This window comes from Pomacea canaliculata, linkage group LG4, assembly GCF_003073045.1.
Source record: "Pomacea canaliculata isolate SZHN2017 linkage group LG4, ASM307304v1, whole genome shotgun sequence".
In the NCBI taxonomy this organism is placed as follows: domain Eukaryota; kingdom Metazoa; phylum Mollusca; class Gastropoda; order Architaenioglossa; family Ampullariidae; genus Pomacea; species Pomacea canaliculata.
The window spans coordinates 751,395-771,582 of record NC_037593.1 but is presented as its reverse complement, the minus strand read 5'-3'; the positions used below and the strand labels follow the sequence as shown (position 1 = coordinate 771,582).

The 20,188-nt window shown below is 54.1% G+C and overlaps 1 protein-coding gene across 7 annotated transcripts in view; it reads left to right on the top strand.

The window, feature by feature from the left end:
• The window catches only part of LOC112561770, an 82,067-nt gene that overhangs the window by 26,382 nt on the left and 35,497 nt on the right, over window positions 1-20,188 (top strand). For all 7 annotated transcript variants that reach the window (XM_025234469.1, XM_025234464.1, XM_025234467.1 and 4 more), the window contains 3 exons: window positions 11,137-13,775; window positions 17,717-17,756; window positions 18,038-18,841. In XM_025234469.1, the coding sequence (XP_025090254.1) occupies window positions 11,137-13,775; window positions 17,717-17,756; window positions 18,038-18,841 (3,483 nt within the window). The remainder of the gene's footprint in view (window positions 1-11,136; window positions 13,776-17,716; window positions 17,757-18,037; window positions 18,842-20,188) is intronic.

Here is a 20,188-nt window from a genome sequence, read left to right as displayed (position 1 = left end):
GGAACACAAATGTGACGGAACAGACTTGTAGACTGTATGTGAGACGTCACGGGTGGAACACAAATGTGACGGAACAGACTTGTAGACTGCATGTGAGACGTCACCACTAATGTTACTTAGTGCTTGTGACGGAAGTAGTCGTGGTAGCCGCCCTCCCTTGTGCCCCGCTAGAGATGATGGGGTGGGGGTGGGGAGGGACGATGACGTGGTGAGTGTCCGGCCTGTGCAGATGACTGGACAGAGTGTAATGTCTGCGGTGTCTACACACGTAGTGTAATGTCTGCAGTGTCTACCCGTGGTGTACTGTCTTCTCACTTCCGGTGCTGACACAAGCGGTTGTCAGTGTGTCGGTGGAGCAAGTCCAGCACTTCTGTGGTTCTTGTCCCAACAGTTGTTGTCATAGCAACGTGTCGCAGGTTAACCCTCTGCTGTCTCGATGTCGAGGTTGGGCGTAGACAGAAAAGTGACAGTAAACAGACCTCCGCCAGAGGGCGCCATGTCGCGATAAACTCTCCCTCCTGGGGCTGAACCACGTGACTCTTGCTGCTGATAGGTAAGAGTGACGTGACTGGGGCCCGCCCCCACTTACCCCCAGCCCCTCAGTCTGTTGTTTTAAACACAGAAGAAACAAAGCATGTGCGCGATGTCGGTGTTTGTCGTGACATCCATGCACACGTCACCTCAGTCACTCTCACCCACAAGAAGTCGGCAAAGACTATAGGGCACAGACGATGGCACATGCGCCGATCCACCCGCAAGCACACCCGCTATGTACCCGACAGCCTGATCCTCCCCGCGGCGTTACACGGTCTCCATCACAAAAATCCTCCGCCCTGTGCATCACGAAATAATGAGTTGCTGGAGTGGGTCAGAGGTCAGGACACTCCAGCGCTCGGCGACATCCTGTGCTACAGCAGTCGGTCGTCTCCCCTGCGGTGAGGCTGGTGAGGTTGGGGGTCACACTCACTCACATCTCGTTAGAAACAGACGTACTTCTCGGGTGACACGTCAGACGTTTTCTCAAGACCCAGAGTTCTCTTTGAATACACCGGGTACCTGCTTCTCCACCCTCTTATTCGTCCCCGTCTCTCACAACAATGCACCGCCAGGGGGCGCTAGTGCCTGTGACGTCATGACGTTGAGGAGACGCACATGCTGGGTGGTGTCAGGCAGCGTCTTGTCCTGTGGGGTCACGGCCACTGGTGCCACCTCCACCCACCCACAACCCGCCAGGTGTGACTCTTCGTGGTCACGTGGTCGCTCTTTGACTTGATGAGTTTAGTTGGTTTTGTTGACGTTTAAGTGTATACAAAATTCAGGGTACATAATGAGCGTGTGCAGAGTGCTGTCACCCAGACATCCACCCGGTGTGCGAGGTCTGTGCTCGTGCGGCGCCTGCTTCTTGACCCTCCCACCCGTGTCCGCCACCCGACTGCCACCTCTCGGATTTCTTCTTATTGTTTGCAGCTTGCTTATCGGCATCAGCTCGGGTGGGTGTGGCGCCTCTTGCAATACCAATATCAATAAAGGATACCCAGGCCTGACGAGAGGGGGGGACAGGGGGGTCTAGTGTACCCGGGCCCGCGGCTGTCAAGGGGGCCCGACCTTGGTCAGTGGAATTTTTTTTCTTCTTCTCCTTTTCTTTTTCTTTTAAAGAAAGGTCTAAGGACAGAACACCCAAGCATTACACATGCAGAAGTTGAGTTTGAGTGTAGATGTTGAGATTCGAATTGTAAACATGCATTATATACTGGGAAAAAAATTTACGATTACAAGTACAAGGGGCCCGGAGAGGTCTGTCCCGGGGCCCGGGCTGGCTCTCGGCGGCCCTGAGGATACCCGAGTGTCAGCCTCTCTCCCGCTTACAATAACACTGCGCTCCACAACAGAGAACTTTCTTTCGCTCCTCCCTCCCTCTCTCTCTCACACACTGAGAGAGTGAGAGAAGACAATAAACAGGACACAACTCACTACAACACAGGTGATCGTCAGATGGATGGCGAGGTCAAGGTTGACAGGAGACAGCCACTCGTGCTGCTGTCACTTTGCTCACTGTTCATGAACAACGAGCTTAGCGAGCTTCATTGATGAAACAGCAAAGTCACGTGATGAGAGGATGCGAGATCAGCGACGTCACCTGGTGATGTCATCTGGGGAAGACATTAGAGCTGTTGGTTTGTGAAATGTCTGACGTCACGTGATGACAGTGACTTCCTCTCGTGACGACACCATTGCTGATAGAAGTGATGATGTCGAGCTGTAGCTGTGGAGTCAAACTCACTTGCCAAACACCTCAGGATAGACTGGCCTGTACACGCACGATCCGTAGTTGCAGACTTCCATAAACAACGGTTACACACGTTTGTTTGACAAGTCTTTGACTCTGTAGCCGAATGTTACAATTGTTGAATGAGAAGCACGCGCACGCACGCACACACGCACACACACACCTGCACGCACACACACACACACGCACACACACACACCTGCTTTACCTACAGAGGCAGGGTATGAAGCAGATTATGGTTTTCTCACACCGTCAGGGGCTGGAGGTCTTTTAAATGCCTGCGGACGACATCAAAAGGCGATTTATCGGGTATCACAAAGACCTGTTGTACCCGCCCGACATCCTTTCATCCGCGGGAATAACTGCGAGTTGAAGCGCGCGGAAAGTCTCGCGAGAGTTGTCACGTGACGCCATGAACTGCAAGACTCAGCAGTTTCCGCACATCGCTGTTCGCCGCCGCCATCTTGGCCACCCTCGCCACCCGGCTGACGACTTGCTTATAGTTACTTAGCTGGCTGTTGGCAAGAGATGACACGTCACTGACGGGGTACTTACACGTCACTTACCCGCCCTCACATCGTTCACGTCACATCTCTACGTGACGCCACGTCTGTAACGTCACATCTCTACGTGACGTCACTGTAGCTGTGTGTATGTGTGTGTATATATATGAATGTAGAAGTAGTGCCAGGTATGTGTGTGTATCTGTGTGTGTACATCTGCATACAAGTAGTGTATATGTGTATGTGTGTATGTGTATATCTGTGTGTATGTGTAACGTATGTGTGTATATTTACGTGTATGGAGTGTGTAGCTGTGTGTATCTACAAGTATAGTGTATAAAGGCGTGTGTACATCTCTCTAGTCTGTGCAGCTGTGTGTATGTATATCTACATGTGTGTACACCTGTATACAGGTAGTGGATGTACCCGTGTCACGTGACCAGCCTCACTACACAGACGTGTACATTTCCTACCCGTTCCAAAGATGACGGCTTAAAGATGTACGTGTATATTTGTTCATGATGAGTCAAGCTACATCCACCCGACAGGTTTTGGGTATCCACCCGTCATAAGGCGCGATGGCGCGCGACATTGGAGACGGAGACAGGTGAGGAAGGTGAGACGCGCTGTGGTGGGGGTAGGGGTCAGGTGTTACAAGGTCAGGTTCACTTCCGCTCTTCACCTCCACCCGACGGTTTTGACAAATGACGCCGTGTGTTCTTACCTGTACCCCTCCAGCCCCAGCCCCTCCCATCCCTGCCAGCAGGTAAGTGTTCACCTGTGTCGCCATCCCTCAGTCACACACACGGCAAGTGTTCACCTGTCGGGTGGCTGTTGCAGCTCGTCAGTGTCTGGTGTCCGTGGTGTTGTCAGGCACCAGGTGGGACTGTCGGGTGCCTGGTGTATTGGGGTACCTGGTGTATTGACATAGGGTGTGCTGTGAGGGGCCTGGTGTCACGTGAGGGACTGTGAGGCACGTGTTGTCGCTGACAGAATGCGGAGGATGCCGACGGGCCGCTGATTGCTGTAAGTCTGACGTGTGCTTATGTTTGTCTGTCACGGGTAGTTTGTCTCACCTGTTTAGTGTACTGGTGTTTGGGTGGCTTGGGGTACGTTCCCCTCACTTGTCTCGTTAGACAAATATTTGGGGCGCGTGAACAATGGCCAGCAGGGTGGATGTGAGACAGGTGTGTGTTGGTGTCAGTCTGTGCGCCACCCTACCTGCCGCTGACAACAAACGTTTCCAGTGATTTGCTGACCTCACTTTATGGATGCTGGCAGTACACGGGTGGCTGGGTGGCTGGGTGGCTGGCTGAGTCGATATGACAACATTTCCACACGTGTGTGTAGGAGGATGAAGGGAAACATGGCAAACACCCACCTCACCCCACCCCACCCCGGACCTGTGAACAGGTGTGATACGATGTTGATGTGGAGATAGCGACAGGGTGGACAGGGTACCGCTAGCGTTGTGCGGGTAGCATCCTGCTGTTAGCAGTGTGGCCGTGTAGCCAACCGTATCGGAGGTGGGGTGGTGGGGTGATTGAGTGGTGGGGTGATTGAGTGGGGTGGTGTGGGTGACAGCCCTTGGCTACTTTCTTTGTGTGACGTGGCAAGTCACTGGTGTCGCTGCTGTCAGTTGTACCCGCACACACCTGGCCACACACACCCGCCGCTGTTCACGCAGGTAAGACCCACGGACACGTGAAAGCCACAGCTGACCCAGCGATCATTAAAGTCTTTATAGTCATCAACGATAATGCTGTCGTCGTCGCTTTAACGGTGCAGGATGCTACTCAGTCCCTGACTCACCTCAACATGTGCACGTGATGCTGGTGGACTCCACTGTCGGACTGTTGGTCTGCATGACTGGACTGGACTGGACTCCAGCTGAGGAACTTTGCTACCCGCAGCTGCATTTATTAGGACTGATGAACCACTCACTGCTACGTGCTGTGTATTCTAACCACGTGGCCTTTAGATTCTAGACGGTGGAGCATTAATGTTGAGTGTCTCTGTCTCACTCTTGCCGCTCTGTTTTTACAGCTACTTGAGTGCAGTCTATTTATAGCTGCTGTGCTACACCGTGCAGTCTATTTATAGCTGCTGTGCTACACCGTGCAGTCTATTTATAGCTGCTGTGCTACACCGTGCAGTCTATTTATAGCTGCTGTGCTACACCGTGCAGTCTATTTATAGCTGCTGTGCTACACCGTGCAGTCTATTTATAGCTGCTGTGCTACACCGTGCAGTCTATTTATAGCTGCTGTGCTACACTCCAGTCTATTTATAGCTGCTGTGCTACACCGTGCAGTCTAAGTATCTATAACTGTACTGTGCTAAGCCAGTCATGCTAAGTGTTTGCAGCTGCACCATGACCTCTCACCTGTCGATTACGATGCAGTTGTCAGCCTCTACAGCTTTCTGATTGTAATATGATTGACAGCTGTGGCTGATTGTAATATGATTGACAGCTGTGGCTGATTGTAATATGATTGACAGCTGTGGCTGCAGTCTGCATGTATGACACTGATATCAAAGGACAGTAAGTAAGTGTAGTTAAGTCACGTTAGTCCCCCATCGTGTAGTTGTATCTATTTATAGCTGTGCGCGCGTGAATCATATAACAATAATGTAGATATAAGTAACAGAGGTGTGCGGCACGTCAGTCGTCAAGTGCTGCCATTGTAGAGTGGAGAGTGCTACAGGCAGCTGTAGAGAGGTGTAGTATTACAGACTGGTGTAGATGTCTAGTGACCCTGACCTTGTGACTGTGACAGACCTGTCCAGTGTAGCCATTGCTGCTGTTGCTGTTGTGATGTGGATACCTGGTGTATATGGATACCTGTTGTACTACTCACTGGTGTGGAGCTGCCGTTGGTGGTCACCAAGTATTTGAAGCTGCTGACGTGGAGCTGCACCCCATCCACAGACACTGCTTTGTCACTGCCACAGATCGTCACGTTGGTCTTGTCAGTGCTGGTCTCCATTCCATGTGAATGTGAACTGTCTGTCAGTCTGTGGGTGAGGTCTCGCAGGTCTGTGTCAGTGTCAGTGTCAGTGTCTGTGTCAGCGCCTGCTAACAGGTCTGTCGTCTGCAAAGTGTAGGTTGAAGGTCTTCCACCTGTTGAGATGGTAGTATGAGGGTCGTGGAGGGCTTCCAGCAGGATGTTCTCCAAGAAGATACAGTGGAACCTCGGTTAACGAACTTAATCCGTTCTGGAAAGTTGTTCGTTAACCGAAATGTTCGTTATCCGAAACAATTTTTTCCATAAGAAATAAAGGAAATAGATTTAATTGGTTCCCAGCCCCTGTTGGCACGCTAATATTTGAAAGTTACAGGCTATACATGTATAGGTAGTTGTTTTAATGAGAACAGTTATAATGCAATATAAATGGAGTTCAATAAACATACAAACATTAACGAAAGCATTTAAACATCAGAAAACTTGCCGTGTAGACGGCGTGGGTGGAAGCAGGTGTGGGGAGGAAGGCGTGTAATTACTGCTTGGATTCCCCTTCCATGAGCACACGTGACATTATAAAATCGGGGGCAACTTCCCTTTTCTGTAGCTTTGAGGTTAAAGGAAAAAACTTGTCCAGTGTCTGTTCCTTCTGCCTTTTTTGTAAAACTCTTCTGTAATACATCACATATCCGACAGACGCATGCCAACTTCATACTTTGAAATCATTTAATTTCCAATTCATTTGTTGGCCGCTTCCTTGTCATTACCTCACTACTATTAATTGCTTTTAATCTTCTTTGGAGCCATGATTGAGGATTATCTTATTAAAATAAAGCACAAAAATCTCTAAATAAGATAATGCGCACAGGTAAGGAACGACTGATCGTAACTGTGTGTCGAGCGCGAATGATTACATGCTAGTCGGTCACGTGTGGTTCACGTGGCTGTTCGTTATCCGAAATTTTGTTCGCTATCGGAGACAAAGTTTTAGCGAAATTTTTGTTCGTTATCCGAAATTTTGTTCGCTATCCGAGACAAAGTTTTAGCGAAATTTTTGTTCGTTAACCGAAAAATTCGCTATCCGAGGCGTTCGCTAACCGAGGTTCCACTGTATTAAACAGCAATGATGACAGCTGACATCCTTGACATACACCTGCTGTGTGCTACAGTCACCTCCTACTTGCGTGTTCAGCAGCAGTGCACTCGTTGACCTGTCGTACTACTGACTGACAGTCGTGACTGTCGTGCTACTCACTGCCAGTCGTGACTGCCTGATAACTGGCGCCGCAGGTTTGACACAGGCACGTGACTGACAGTCGGCCCGAGTCCACTGCTGACGTAGTCACACACACGTCCTGCACTACCAGATGGTGACGTCACTGGCAGACTTTCCACTGGCAGTTTGACTGGCAAGCGCTTGCGGCGCTGCTGAGTACGGGAGGTCACGTGCAATGCCCCAAGGGTAGATAAGTCCTAATCACCAAGTCGCCGGGCTGCAGGCAGCTGACAGGATGACAAATTGGAGGGAGGGCGCGTGTGTGTGTGTGGGGGGCCGCCTTTGAGTGTGGGCAGCGGCGGGTAGACTAAATATAATCGGGTGGTAGTCGGGTGGCAGTCTTCGTCACTTACGGGTGCAGCGATGCACGTTCCGTCCGGACAGTCTCAGCGGAGATGCCACGTGGCTTACTTCCTGTAGGAGTTGTCTCCCCACGACAACGTAGAGAGAGGACTGGGACGAGAAATCTCTCTACAGTCTATGTCTATACAGTGTGCGCGCACGAGTCAGCAACACTGACGTCAGCATAGCACGTGGATCTTGTGACGCCGTAAAGACTGCAGCCAATGGGAGAAGTGGGAATGATGCTCATTAGCCACATCGTGACGTCATTGTCTTCTTTCTGTGGCACGTGTGTCGAGGACATACGGGGGGGATGCGGTCACCTAGAAATCGAAGCATGCACTGAGATGTACCCAATCATTGGGGGGGGGGAATGGAGGGGGTATGGAGGGCCCCCACTAGTCATTAATGTCATTATTTAACCACGTGCTACGTTGACAATGATGACCCTGGGCCCAGTCGGTGATTGGCGCTTTGCTGTAGCGCGGGGACCAACGGTGACAATCGATCCGCGATTGTTGAGAAGCGAATGTATATTTGCACCCGACAGACCCGCTGAAACCAATGGCGACTACAGCGCCACCTGCTGGCACACCGGCTGCTGGTGTCGCCCGCCATTGGGTCCACTAGCCGGCGGTCACACTGCACCACAGCGGGACGACAATCACAGGACGTCACATCACAGGTCATCACCATCACAGGACGTCACATCACAGGGCAGCACACAGACGGGTAGACACATGTGTGGTGTAGACACGACATCACGATGACGTCTGTGGCCCAGTGTCGTTGCTGACACTGACATCAACACCTGGCTGGCGTGTCCGTGCACGTGTGAGGGGTTCAATCCTCCCACGCCCTCAGAGCGGAAAGTCGAACGAAGCTCGGCGACGTTGTGTGTGACAGTGTTGTGACAGTGAATGTACGTGAGCACGTCAAGTCCACACTTGCTACAGTCCACTGGGACGTCACAGGACTGGAGCTGGCACGTCACACATCTTGTCCCTGTTCAGAGTGACCTTCACTGACGTTACATACAGGTTACTGTGAACTGTGAACTATGGGGTCAAGGCCAATGAGTCGCTTTGACCCACAACACCCCGCGTCACACGGGAGGAAGCTGCTGAGTGTAAGAGCAAGCGGATGATGTGTGGGCTGAGGTATCTACGGCACGTGATCACACAGCCACGGTGTCCTGACCTTTTGTCACGTGACTGTCAGTCCATGGCCTTGCACGGCACGGGGGCGCACAAGGAGAGGTGGGGAGGGCCGGCTTCCTGATCCTGGCCGCCGCTGACAGGCAGGCACAGTGGTCACGTGGTGTGACAGACACAGTCACGGGGTCTGGCAGTCACAGTCACGTGGTGTGACAGGGAGTCACAGGGACAGTCACGGGGTCTGGCAGTCACAGTCACGTGGTGTGACAGGGAGTCACAGGGACAGTCACGGGGTCTGGCAGTCACAGTCACGCGGTGTGACAGCACAGTCAGCGTTACAGAAGTACACAGCTGTGGCTGATGTTGCTGATGTTGCACGTACAGGTGTGAGCGGATCGAAGTTGTCGTGGCGGTGGTGTCGATGACTGGTCACCTGTGACGTAATCGGAATGTTTGCTCACTTGGAGGCGCTCGGCAGGCGCAGACAACTCTACTGGGTTCAAAACCATTTTGAGTAGCGCGTCTGTGCAGTTGTCTCCCCCTCCCGACATGGCGAGGGTTGTAAAGTCAACAAAGAGTCGCCCTTCCTGAATACGTGATTTAACGGCTTGATGACGTCGCCGCGGACGCCTTTTATTGGAACTCAACTGACGAGCAGACGTGGCGAGAGACAGAGATGATGCTGGGGCAGGTGAGGGTGTGTGGGGTGCAGGGGGCGCCAAGCTTGCTGTGAGTTACCCTGACAGTCCTGCTCCCCCCTCCATCGCTTTTCACGTCACAGGCAGAAAGTTGTCGCCCCTGGTCGTCGTCACGTGCTCTTCCTTCTTTCTTTGGCGAAGAAACTTGTCTTCACCCTGGTGTGGCGCCCCCTGGCCAGCATAATGAGGTGAAGGGGAGGCAACTGGTTTGTCGGGAGGAGATAACGAGCAGGCTGCGGGTATTTGTAGCTGCGCGCACTAATTGCACCTCCCTGTTGTTTGCTGGCGTCTACCCCCAGTGTACTCAGGGGAGGCGACCTCGTGCACCGAAATACCGCCAGGGTGACAGTTGTTGTTGTGCAGGATGTGAGGGGAATAGAGATGTCGACGGAAGACAGATGGGGGAAGACAACGTGGCCGCCTGTAGCTGAACAGACTGGTGATGAGGTGACGTCAGTGGGGTCAAAGGTTTGTTGACACTTCTATTAAAGGAGGAAGCAGTAAACAAACAGGCAATCGACGAACAAACAAACAGTCCGTGGAGATGAACAGAAGGCGAGGATGAGACTGTCACGTGTGCAGCTTAGAGATGGCGCTTGTAAGGTGTGACGTCGAGTTTTCTCACTGACTGTCACAGAACGTGAAACTACTGTGTACTTTGTGACACAGTGCTGCTCGTGACGCTGTGACGTTTGTGTCAGCGTGTACCCGTGATGCTGCACATGCTAACGTGTGTGGGAGGGGTTGTGACTTTTCTGTGACCCTGTGACGGCTCTGTACCCTAGTGGTCTTGAACCAGCAGTGACGTCCGCACAGGGAGACCGTGGGCACCATCTCCAGGTCAGGGAGAACCTGGGACTGGCTTGTCTAGCCAATCAAATGAACCACAACGTCACTGGCTGCCTCCGTGAGTGACGTCACGCTGTCTAGCCAATCAAGCGAACCACAACGTCACTGGCTGCCTCTGTGAGTGACGTCACGCTGTGCAGCTGGCCATGAAGTCCAAGAAGCACCGCGCGGCTGTGGGTTTGCCCGCCTTTCTGCACGTGTCAGGGGAACCCGTCTTGCTGCAGGCCTTTGCCGCGCGCGCCAGTGCTAAACCCTCAGGTGACGTACATTTACAGTTACTTGACCTTTGCACTAACACTTGACATGTTTAGCGGTGACGCTTGACACACATTTTCGTAAACATTTGAATATGTGCAAAGACTGACATTCACTTTGTACGTGGAGTGAGTTTAGTCAGTTGATAGCTGTGCTCTCTCAGCGTCACCCGACTACCCTCCTCTCTCTCTCCTCCTTTACACCGCATTTGTGACCAACTCCTCGTGCTACGTCACGCGAAAGCACGGAGTCACTACCTCTGTCCGGCGACCCAGAGAATAGACTGTGAAAGATATTTTGTGTCAGAACGAGCAGAACGTTTAGTCACTGGAGCTCGCGCTGTGGTGGGTGGGTTCACGGGTTACAGCGACACACCCGGGGCTGAATGTGACATCATTTAGTTTGTCACTCGATAAGTAGACTGCAATTGTGGGTGGGACGTCAAGTGGGTCACATTGTTCGTGTGCCTTCGCGCTGAGTGATGATGGGGTGGGTGGGTGAGCAGGGGCAGGGTGGCGCCGTGCGAGCATCCCTTGGCGAGGGTCGTGTGGCGTCACCAACATTTCACGTGGTGCGGTTACATTCATCTTATACTCGTAAACGTCTTGTTACGTCTTGATGGTAACGTACTCGTCCACCTGTGACGTCTTGGTTGTAAAGTATTCGTGCACGTGTTACGTCTCAGTGGTTACATGCTCCTAGAAACGTGACGTACACGTGATACACAGTTCAGTCTCCACTTTGTGTGTTACTGTAGTATGAGACTAGCCTTATTATCATTCATGACTTGTGTTGTGTTCCAGAGAAAGTCAGAGCAGACCTCCCCCCTCTGGTGGCTCCTGTAGACTCGAGCGACCGCAGCTCCCTCTGTCCAGCGGCCTCAGATGCTACAGCGTCGTCAGGGGAGACAACATCACGCGGTCGGTTATCTCCTTTTCCAGGGGAAGGCAGCTCTGGTTCGAGAAAAGCAGACGTCACCAAGTCGAGCAGTTTTCGAGAATCTGTGTTACCTAGGCAACACTTGCAAGCAGTGAGCGACAGGTCGGTGACGAGGACCAGCAGCGTCAGGCTGTCGCCGACCCCGAGGGTCACGGACTCGCTCGGTGACAGGTCAGCGGAAGTCAGCAAGTCAGTGAAGGTCAAGGACCACAAGTCCCCCGTGGGGCTACTGACCGTGAAGCAGGAGGAGAGAGTTCATGCTGGTCATCCTGTCTCCGCTCCTGAGAGCAAGGTGGTTACCTCCCTTGTCGAGGACAACGAGAGGCCGGGAGGAACAAGCTCCCCGCAGGGCGGCGCCACAGGCAAGCGCGTGCCTGCTGGCGGTGATGCAGCAACAGGCAGCAAGTCCTGGGAACATTCGCTGCGAGGCCCCAACGTCAGCAGAAAGCCGCGAGTGGACTCGGTGCCTGCCAGCACTAGGCTCACCAGAGCGCGGGTCACGAGGGAGAGCTGGGAGAGTGTGGACGCTGCAGCAGCCGCCCCGCCTCTGAAGACCGAAGGAAGCGGGTCATCCACCGCAGGTCACTGGAAGTCACGTGCCCAAGAGAGTGTCTGGAGACTTTTAGGAGATGAGCTGCACTCCACGTCGTTGAGCAACGAAAGTGTGGAGGAGAGTAGCAAGGCGGGTCACGAGGAGGCATCCACGTCACTGGTGAGTCTGCGACTAGCTGGGCAAACAGTAGACGAGCAGTCGGGTAGATCCACCCCAGCCACTCGGCACGGCATAACTCCAACAAGCATCTTCAGCTCGCTAGATAAGAGGCAAGTGTCGAGGTCACTTCATTCCATCGTCAGTGACGACAGCTCATCGTCGACCTCCCTGCCCAACGGCCCGTCTTCCGCGATAGCTCAGCTTCTGAATTCCCAGCGGAGACAGTCACAACCTGTCACCGACAGTCACACCTCGACAACACCTCTACCCGGCCCAACACTCTCTAATCAGGAAGATGAGAATCGTAAGATTGTAAGTTTCGGGGATACAGCTCTTTCGGGTGGCGAGACATCAGCGGGTACTTCCGGTGAGAGGAGGGCCAGCTCGCTCCAGGACTTGTTAAAGGTCGAAGTGGGAGTAGGGGCGGGGTCACACCATCCACAGCGGCCCTTGGATGAGGTCATCGACTCGTCTTGGGACAGCAAACGGTTGTCGTCAGCGGGGTCAAGAAAAGACGACCTCGACTGGGATCTCGTGAACCAGGTCAAGGCCAGGCTCAAGTCTCGAAGCGAGAGCTTGAGCTCGGAGGAAAAGTTTCTAGGGGCCGTGAGAGTCGGCCAGCCGTCAAGCCAGACATCTTCAAAACCTCTGACCTCTGACGGCCGGAGTCGAAGCTGGAGGGACGTCAGACGGTCGGAGGAGACCTCAGAGAGACAGCGCAGACAGGTCTTGCACAAAGCCGGGGACACGACAGGCGCTGACCCTGGCACCGACTGTTTGGTGGTTAATGACGGTGAACATACAGCCGCGCCACCTGGCGTCGACAAACAGCTTTCAGACTTCCAGAAGCTCGACAAGGGGCTGCGGCCTTCACCTTCAAAACGCCTGGTGAGTTCGTTGGTGGGGAAGTTCGCGGCGACCGAGTCAGGTGATCGCCAGTCGGAGGACCGCCCTGGTCAGGTTTCGGCAGAGGCTGACGTCACTGTGCAGGTGAGCGAACTGATCTCTGACCCCGAGCCGCCAGGTAAAAGGTCACAGCGTGCCGCATCCTTCCGTGTGGATCCTACCCGGGATTCTGAGATTGTGAGGTCGTCACAACCACGGCGGGCGGAGTCGTTCAACGTTCTAGATCGTCCTCCGAGGTTGTCTGCTGATCGGAAGGCGGCGCCGGACGTGAGCGCCATCAGCGACAGCCTACCCCCACCCCCAGAGACAACAACTGGTGAACCACTCACCAGGACGACACGTGACCAGAGGAGTATGCCGAGCACAGCAGTTGCTCTCTCCCTGGCCTCCCAGCCAGCCATACTCCAGACCGGCTCGGGGGATACCCACAAGTCAGTGGCGCGTGTCAAGACTGAGGTCAAGGCTGTCAAAGCGCCCTCTGACCCTTGTCTGACGTCTACCGAGAAGCCCGCGGCGGAAATAGAGAAAGCCTTCTCGGCCCTCCTGGACGACATCGACATGCTGAGCACATCGGAGGGCACAGCGTCTGACGTCAGCGACGGTGATGAGTACAGCGCGGACACCACCACGACCATGAACCCACCCGCCGCTCACTGCGTCAGGGACCAGCAGGCGGGGGATACCCGGGACAGGGGCTCGCCTGCGCTGGCGAGGGGCAAGGTGTCTGCCCCACTGGCGACGCTGACGGAAGAAGTGACCAACGTGGACACTGCAGGGGATGAGCTCTCACCAACAGAGGGCGCCGCACAGATGGGCGTGACCACCGAAGACAGCGACAACGACCTGGAGTACATCGACGCAGATGACATGGACTCCTGTACCCCGGTAAGTCGTGGCTGTCGTCCACCTCGTCAGTTGTGGCTGTTTATGTACGGACGGTCTTGTGTAGAGAAAGCCGGTCAGGTATGTAGAGACGTCGCGAGGGGTGGGTAGTGTGTGAGGGGTGGGTAGTGTGTGAGGGGTGGGTAGTGAGTGAGGGGTGGGTAGTGACGTAGTGAGGGGTGGGTAGTGTGTGAGGGGTGGGTAGTGAGTGAGGGGTGGGTAGTGAGTGAGGGGTGGGTAGTGTGTGAGGGGTGGGTAGTGTGTGAGGGGTGGGTAGTGAGTGAGGGGTGGGTAGTGAGTGAGGGGTGGGTAGTGTGTGAGGGGTGGGTAGAGACGTAACGAGGGGTGGGTAGTGTGTGAGGGGTGGGTAGAGAGACACTAACTGTAGCATACACTCCAGTCCACCCTGAAACCTCTCACCTTAACACAGGGTCATAGAGTGGCCCACTGTGATCAGACACATTGGCCCCATCCCGAAACAGGTTGGAACAAAGGCTGCAGCAGGATGGCTGCCTCACTTACAAACGGGTGGTTGTGGCAGCTGTATAGACGGGTGGTCGTGGCAGCTGTATAGACGGGTGGTCGTGGCAGCTGTATAGACGGGTGGTCGTGGCAGCTGTATAGACGGGTGGTTGTGACAGCTGTATAGACGGGTGGTTGTGGCAGTGATGCTGTCTGTGGCAGCTGTTCAGGCGGGTGGTCGGGTGGTTGTGACAGCTGTATAGACGGGTGGTTGTGGCAGTGATGCTGTCTGTGGCAGCTGTTCAGGCGGGTGGTCGGGTGGTTGTGACAGGTGGAGTGTCTGGTGCTGTTGTCTGTGTGTGAAGTGCACAGACCTACCCCGTACTTGACACCCACCCCGCCTGTTTGAAGAGACGAGCGGAGACAAGGAGACAACGTCCCCGGCTGTGTCCCCGATAGCACAGCGGAGGCCATCAGCCAAGCGTGACCTAGTGACCTAGTGACCCATTACTATGACAATGCGGCAGACGACACTGTGATGTGGAGGTGAGAGGAGGGGGTTGCTGACAGTCGGGACATTTTCCGACCGATTGTCCACAAGCACATGACGTCAGCTTTGTCTCAACTTGTTGTTACACTTCGCTGCCCTGTGGTCACGTGTGTGGTGAGCAGCGCCCCCTACACATCACCTGCAGCGTGCACCCGACATTACAGGTGTTACATGTGTCGGGTGCGTGTGTCAGGGCAGGTGTAGGGTTACACGCACTAACACACACGAGTGGCTGTCAGTGGGGTACAGCTACACAGTTACACAGTTACACACCCACACAGTTGGCCGCCAGGCGGCGCCACGAGCCCAGCCCTCGCTTGACTGCATCTGCATCACTCGTTAGTCAGCAGCAGGCGCCAGCACCGCCCCCTCACCCACAGCCACCTCTTGTCTACAGCCACTGCTCTGACCTCTCACCTCAGCAACGCGACCCATCCTCCCAGTGAGTGGCTGACAGGGGGGGACGGTGCTGGTGGGTGGGGCCTGTAAGTACCCCGCACTGCCTCACTTACTTACCTCCCTTGGCTGTGTGGGGCCAGCTTGTTTGCTACGCGTGGTTACAAGGGAATGTAACACGTGGGAATGTTACAGTGCTTACAATGGAAGTATTACACATGGTTACAGAGGGAATGTTACAGTGGTTACAAGGGAATGTAACACGTGGTTACAGAGGGAATATAACTCGTGCTTACAAGAGAAATATTTGGCGAGTGTCAAGCTCCTGGCAGGCTGTTACTCAGGCGCTAGTGACAGCTTCCCCTTGACAAGGCGACACTGAGTTAGGATGACAAACGTGTCTTGTAACATGAGACGATGACGTCAGAGCGGGAAGTGTGTGTAGCTGTAAGAAAGTGTTGTGTAGGAGCGGGGAAGTGTGTGTAGCTCTAAAAAAAAGTGTTGTGTAGGAGCGGGGAAGTGTGTAGGAGTGTAGAAGTGCTGTGTAGGAGCAGGGAAGTGGGTGCTGAAGGTGTCAGGTGGGGGTGGAGGGTGGAGTGGCGGTGGAGGGTTGGGGGGGGGGGAGTGTGACGGGTGCAGCTGTCGGCCGAGTTGCTGCCCGCAGCAGACGAGAGTTCGCCGAGGGATGCATGGGTAGGTGGCTGGGTGGGGGGAAGGGGAGACACACGGCGAGGAATTCCCCATCCTGTCTGCGGCTGACGACGCGTCCCGCGGTGCACACGACAAGGAGTCCGCCATCCTGTCTGACGGCCCATGGCGGGTGCGCAGTCGCAGTCTCCTCATCTGAAGTAGACAGCCAGAGTTACGTCCTCGCACGTCGACGGTGACGTTTGTTGACGTATGTGTGTAGGGGGAGGGGGTGGTGGTGGGTCAGTGGGTCAGCTGATGTGCTGAGAGTGGGTGAGGGTGGCCGGTGTCCGGAGGTTGTCCTCCCAGTCGGTGCAAGCCGCGGCGTTGGGAGGATGTGCATCAGCGCGGCGCCTGACATTTGGCGACAGCAGCGCGCACACAGCCGCGCACCCTGGTGAGTGTCTGTCTCTCTTACATTCCTTCACTCTTACTTTCTTACACTCTTACATTCTCGCCACTCTACAGGGCTAGCATTCGCCGCTGTAGACGGCGCCACCCACACACCGCTAGCTGCCTGCGTTCGCCATCTTGCTGTGACGTCAGTAAGGGTATTGTGCGCTCTCGTCTGTCGTTATGTGAATTATCGTCCTCAGCTTGTTTATTGTGCAGACGATGTACAGACGGTCATGAACTCTTGTCTGTATGCGCATGCGTACTTGACACCCAGACAGTAATTGCTTCCCAGACATCGCGGCACGTGACACAGGCATGGCGTCTGTCCCGTCATGCACCCGCCTGTGTAGGTCTACCTCGCCATGGACGTTCCTCGCGTCTCTCTCCTCTCATTATCGTCAGTTCGTTACTGAGAATTATGTCGGCGTGAAAACTCTACATTCACTCAACTTCCGGGCCTGACGTTGCCCACCCGTGCGTCTCTCTCTCTCGCTTGACTGCCGCTGCGTGGCGCTGCTTGCCGCGTCTACATCCGCGCGACCTGCTACAGCCTGCACTCCGCCATTAATTACTGCCAGCGCCGGACTTAATGGCTGTGGCTTTGTTAATGAGGCGCTAGCCAGGGGAGAGCACTCGCACGAGTGAGCATTACAACAGCCGACTACGTCTTGTAACGTGCAGGAGGGAATGCTTGTGACGTAACTGCAGTGCGTTACTGAACCGTGCGTTCAGTAACATTGTTACACTACAGCGGTGGGCATATTTTTGTAACACTAGCTACTGTAACATGTAACGCCGCCTGTATGTTGTTACACTGCTGTAACATGTAACGCCGCCTAGTGTTAGTTACACGATCTACTGTAACATGTCACGCTGGCTGTATGTTGTTACACTCCTGTAACATGTAACGCCGCCTAGTGTTAGTTACACGATCTACTGTAACATGTCACGCTGGCTGTATGTTGTTACACTCCTGTAACATGTAACGCCGCCCGTAGTGTTAGTTACACTATCTACTTTAACATGTTACACTGCTGTAACGCTGTAACGCCGCCTGTATGTTGTTACACTGCTGTAACGCTGTAACGCCGCCTGTAGTTACGGAGGACGCCGATGCCCACTGTCGTTATCGTCGCTGGCCTGTCGCTTTTTATCTGTCATCTGCACGAGTGGTGACGAGAGCTTGTGTACACCACTGACGGGGCGGAGAGCTGGGTGCGTGCTCGGCCCTCAGTGTGCGGGTGGGAGTGGGGGGTGTAGGTCCCTCATTCCTTGTGGATGGGGGGAGGGGATGCGAGGGGACGTGCGGATGTCAGTGGGTTACACTCTTGGGAGTGTGTCAGGGTACAGCTGTGTGTGTCACAAACATGTCATCAACTGTCTATGCTTGTTTCCAGACAAACACAGAGCTTGTCACAGACATGTCATCAACTGTCTTTATTGTTGTTTCCAGACAAACACAGCACGTCACGTTCCAGGTCCCCCTGAAGATGGTGAGAACATTTGATTTCTCCATTCGTGCGCGTGTTTGCTTGCGTGCTTGTGTGTGTGTCCGAGTGTACGTCCACAAGTGCGAGGCCCGTGACTCGTTCCCCGGTATCCCAGTAAACTGTCAGAATGAACATAGGTGGTGACGTGACAGTTCGTGACCCGCTTCGCTGTGTGTGTTGCTGACGCTGTCAGAGAGACCTAGACCTTGGCTTCCTTCTCCTCCTGTCTTCTCGTCCCTCCCTCCCTTGCCTGCTTTTGCTGACAGACGTTGTCCTCGTTTCAGACGACCTGTCGGGAGGGAACGTCACTGTGATCGACGGCCACACGACGACATCAGCGCCATCTTTACCGCAGTCGCTACCACCAGCGTCAGCAGACGATATGACGTCATCGGCGTACTTGGTTCTGAAAGCGCAGCCGAGCGGCGAGAAGCGCAGGACAGGTAGCAGCAACAACAGCAGCAACGCCACCGTGGAGCAGGACAGTGACGGCACGGTGACGTACCGCAAGGTGTCGCAGGACGAATGTCACAACCGCATCGTGACCATCAAGTCCAAAGTGCGACGCACGCCCAGCAACGCCAGCGAGGAGACACGTGACACCGTGGTGGAGACCAGCTACCAGGCGCCAGGGGGCGCGCTGGTGACGGAGCGTGACGTCATCCAGTCCCGCAAGAAGCTGACGCACCGCGGTTCCAACTACTACCAGCGCACGGCGCAGTACATGCGGCGCGTGCGTGACCGGGGCGGCAGCGAGTTCGTGGAGCACGACGTGCACGTGCAGGCGGACAACACCTCCGTGTCACGTGGTCAGTCCTGGACCAGCAACGTGGCGGCGCGCGTGGAGGTGGACCAGCCATCGGGCCCGCTACCCGCCAACCTACACCCGCTACCCGCCATGCTGGAGGAGCTGGCCACCCTCCACCCGGTGGAGCCTCGCGTGGCGGCGGACGCCAAGGTGGAGGAGGAGGAGGAGGAAGAGGAGAAGGAGGAGGAGCAGCAGCAGCAAGTCGACAGCGACGCCGTAGGGGGCCTGGCGGACAAGCAAGTGCAGGAGCCGCACGCGCTGGGCGACCAACAAAGTCTCGGTAAACCTTCGTAATAAACCTGCTTACACAGTTACTTCCTGTAATACCTTCTCAATAAATACACAGTACACAGATATAACACACACACACACAGTACACACATGTAACACACTCACAATACCCTCCACAAACACACATACAGTAGCCACGTGCAGTCACAGTGCACACATATAACACACACTCACAGAGTACATAATACATATGTTTACACGGAAGTGTCGGAGCCGAGATACGAACCCCCGACATCCGAGTATCTGTAGCCTTGTTGCTGCTATCCTCATCTGTCTTCGTTGCAGCAGCTTCTATTGTAGGATGTTTCTGGGAAAAATAATGTGGGACTGAAGGAGAAAATACGCTGACTTCCTTGTTTACTCCACTGTTTACTCCACTATTTACTTCATTGTTTACTTCATTGTTTACTCTACTGTTTACTCCACTGTTTACTTCATTGTTTACTCTACTGTTTACTCCACTATTTACTTCATTGTTTACTTCCTTGTTTACTTCATTGTTTACTCTACTGTTTACTCCACTATTTACTTCATTGTTTACTTCCTTGTTTACTCTACTGTTTACTGTTAAAATCTGACGGAGCTACAGCAAACTGACAGCTGACTGTGTGAGATTGGGCAGGAGCCGTGGACGGGTAGATGTGTCCGGTGATCGGGTGGGCGTGTAGTGAGGGCCTTGTGTGGGGGGTGGGTTGGGAGGGGAGGTCACTACATCACCGGAGCACGTGCAAGGGAGACAACTCCAGACACCAGAGCGTGTTTCCGGCAGGAAGTCTGAGTAGGAGTTGTCTCGCTGTTTGTTGTCAAGCAGCTTTGTTCTGGCTTCTTATGAGTGACGTCCTCGCTGGTGAACGTGACGTCGTGTACTGATATAGTGAATATAGTCATTCCCGACCACCGATAACAACAATAATTTACAGGGCAGACAGACAGTAGTTTATTGTTGTTATCTACAGCAAACACTGGCTTGTTGTTGTTGTTGTTATCTACGCCAAACACTGGCTTGTTGCTGTGAGTTGCGGCCCACAAGTGGCTCACTGTGTCAAGGCGCAGGAAGTCAAGTCGTGTTTTACGACCTGATGGCGACGAGGGCGACACACGGCGACGACCGCCGCCATTTGTTACGCCAATACACGACGTGCGCGTCCCCTAGCGGCTGTCTACAGCAACAGCGACATCACTGGCTGCTGGCTGAGGGACTGTCGGTATTTCCGGTTTAAGGGGGGCTGTCGCATTTTCCGACTCTAGGGAACGGGACTGTCGGAAGGTCGAGGGTCAGGACGCAGTATCGTGACGAACAGTTTAGTTTGTGAGCGTGCCCGGGTGTAGTGACGTG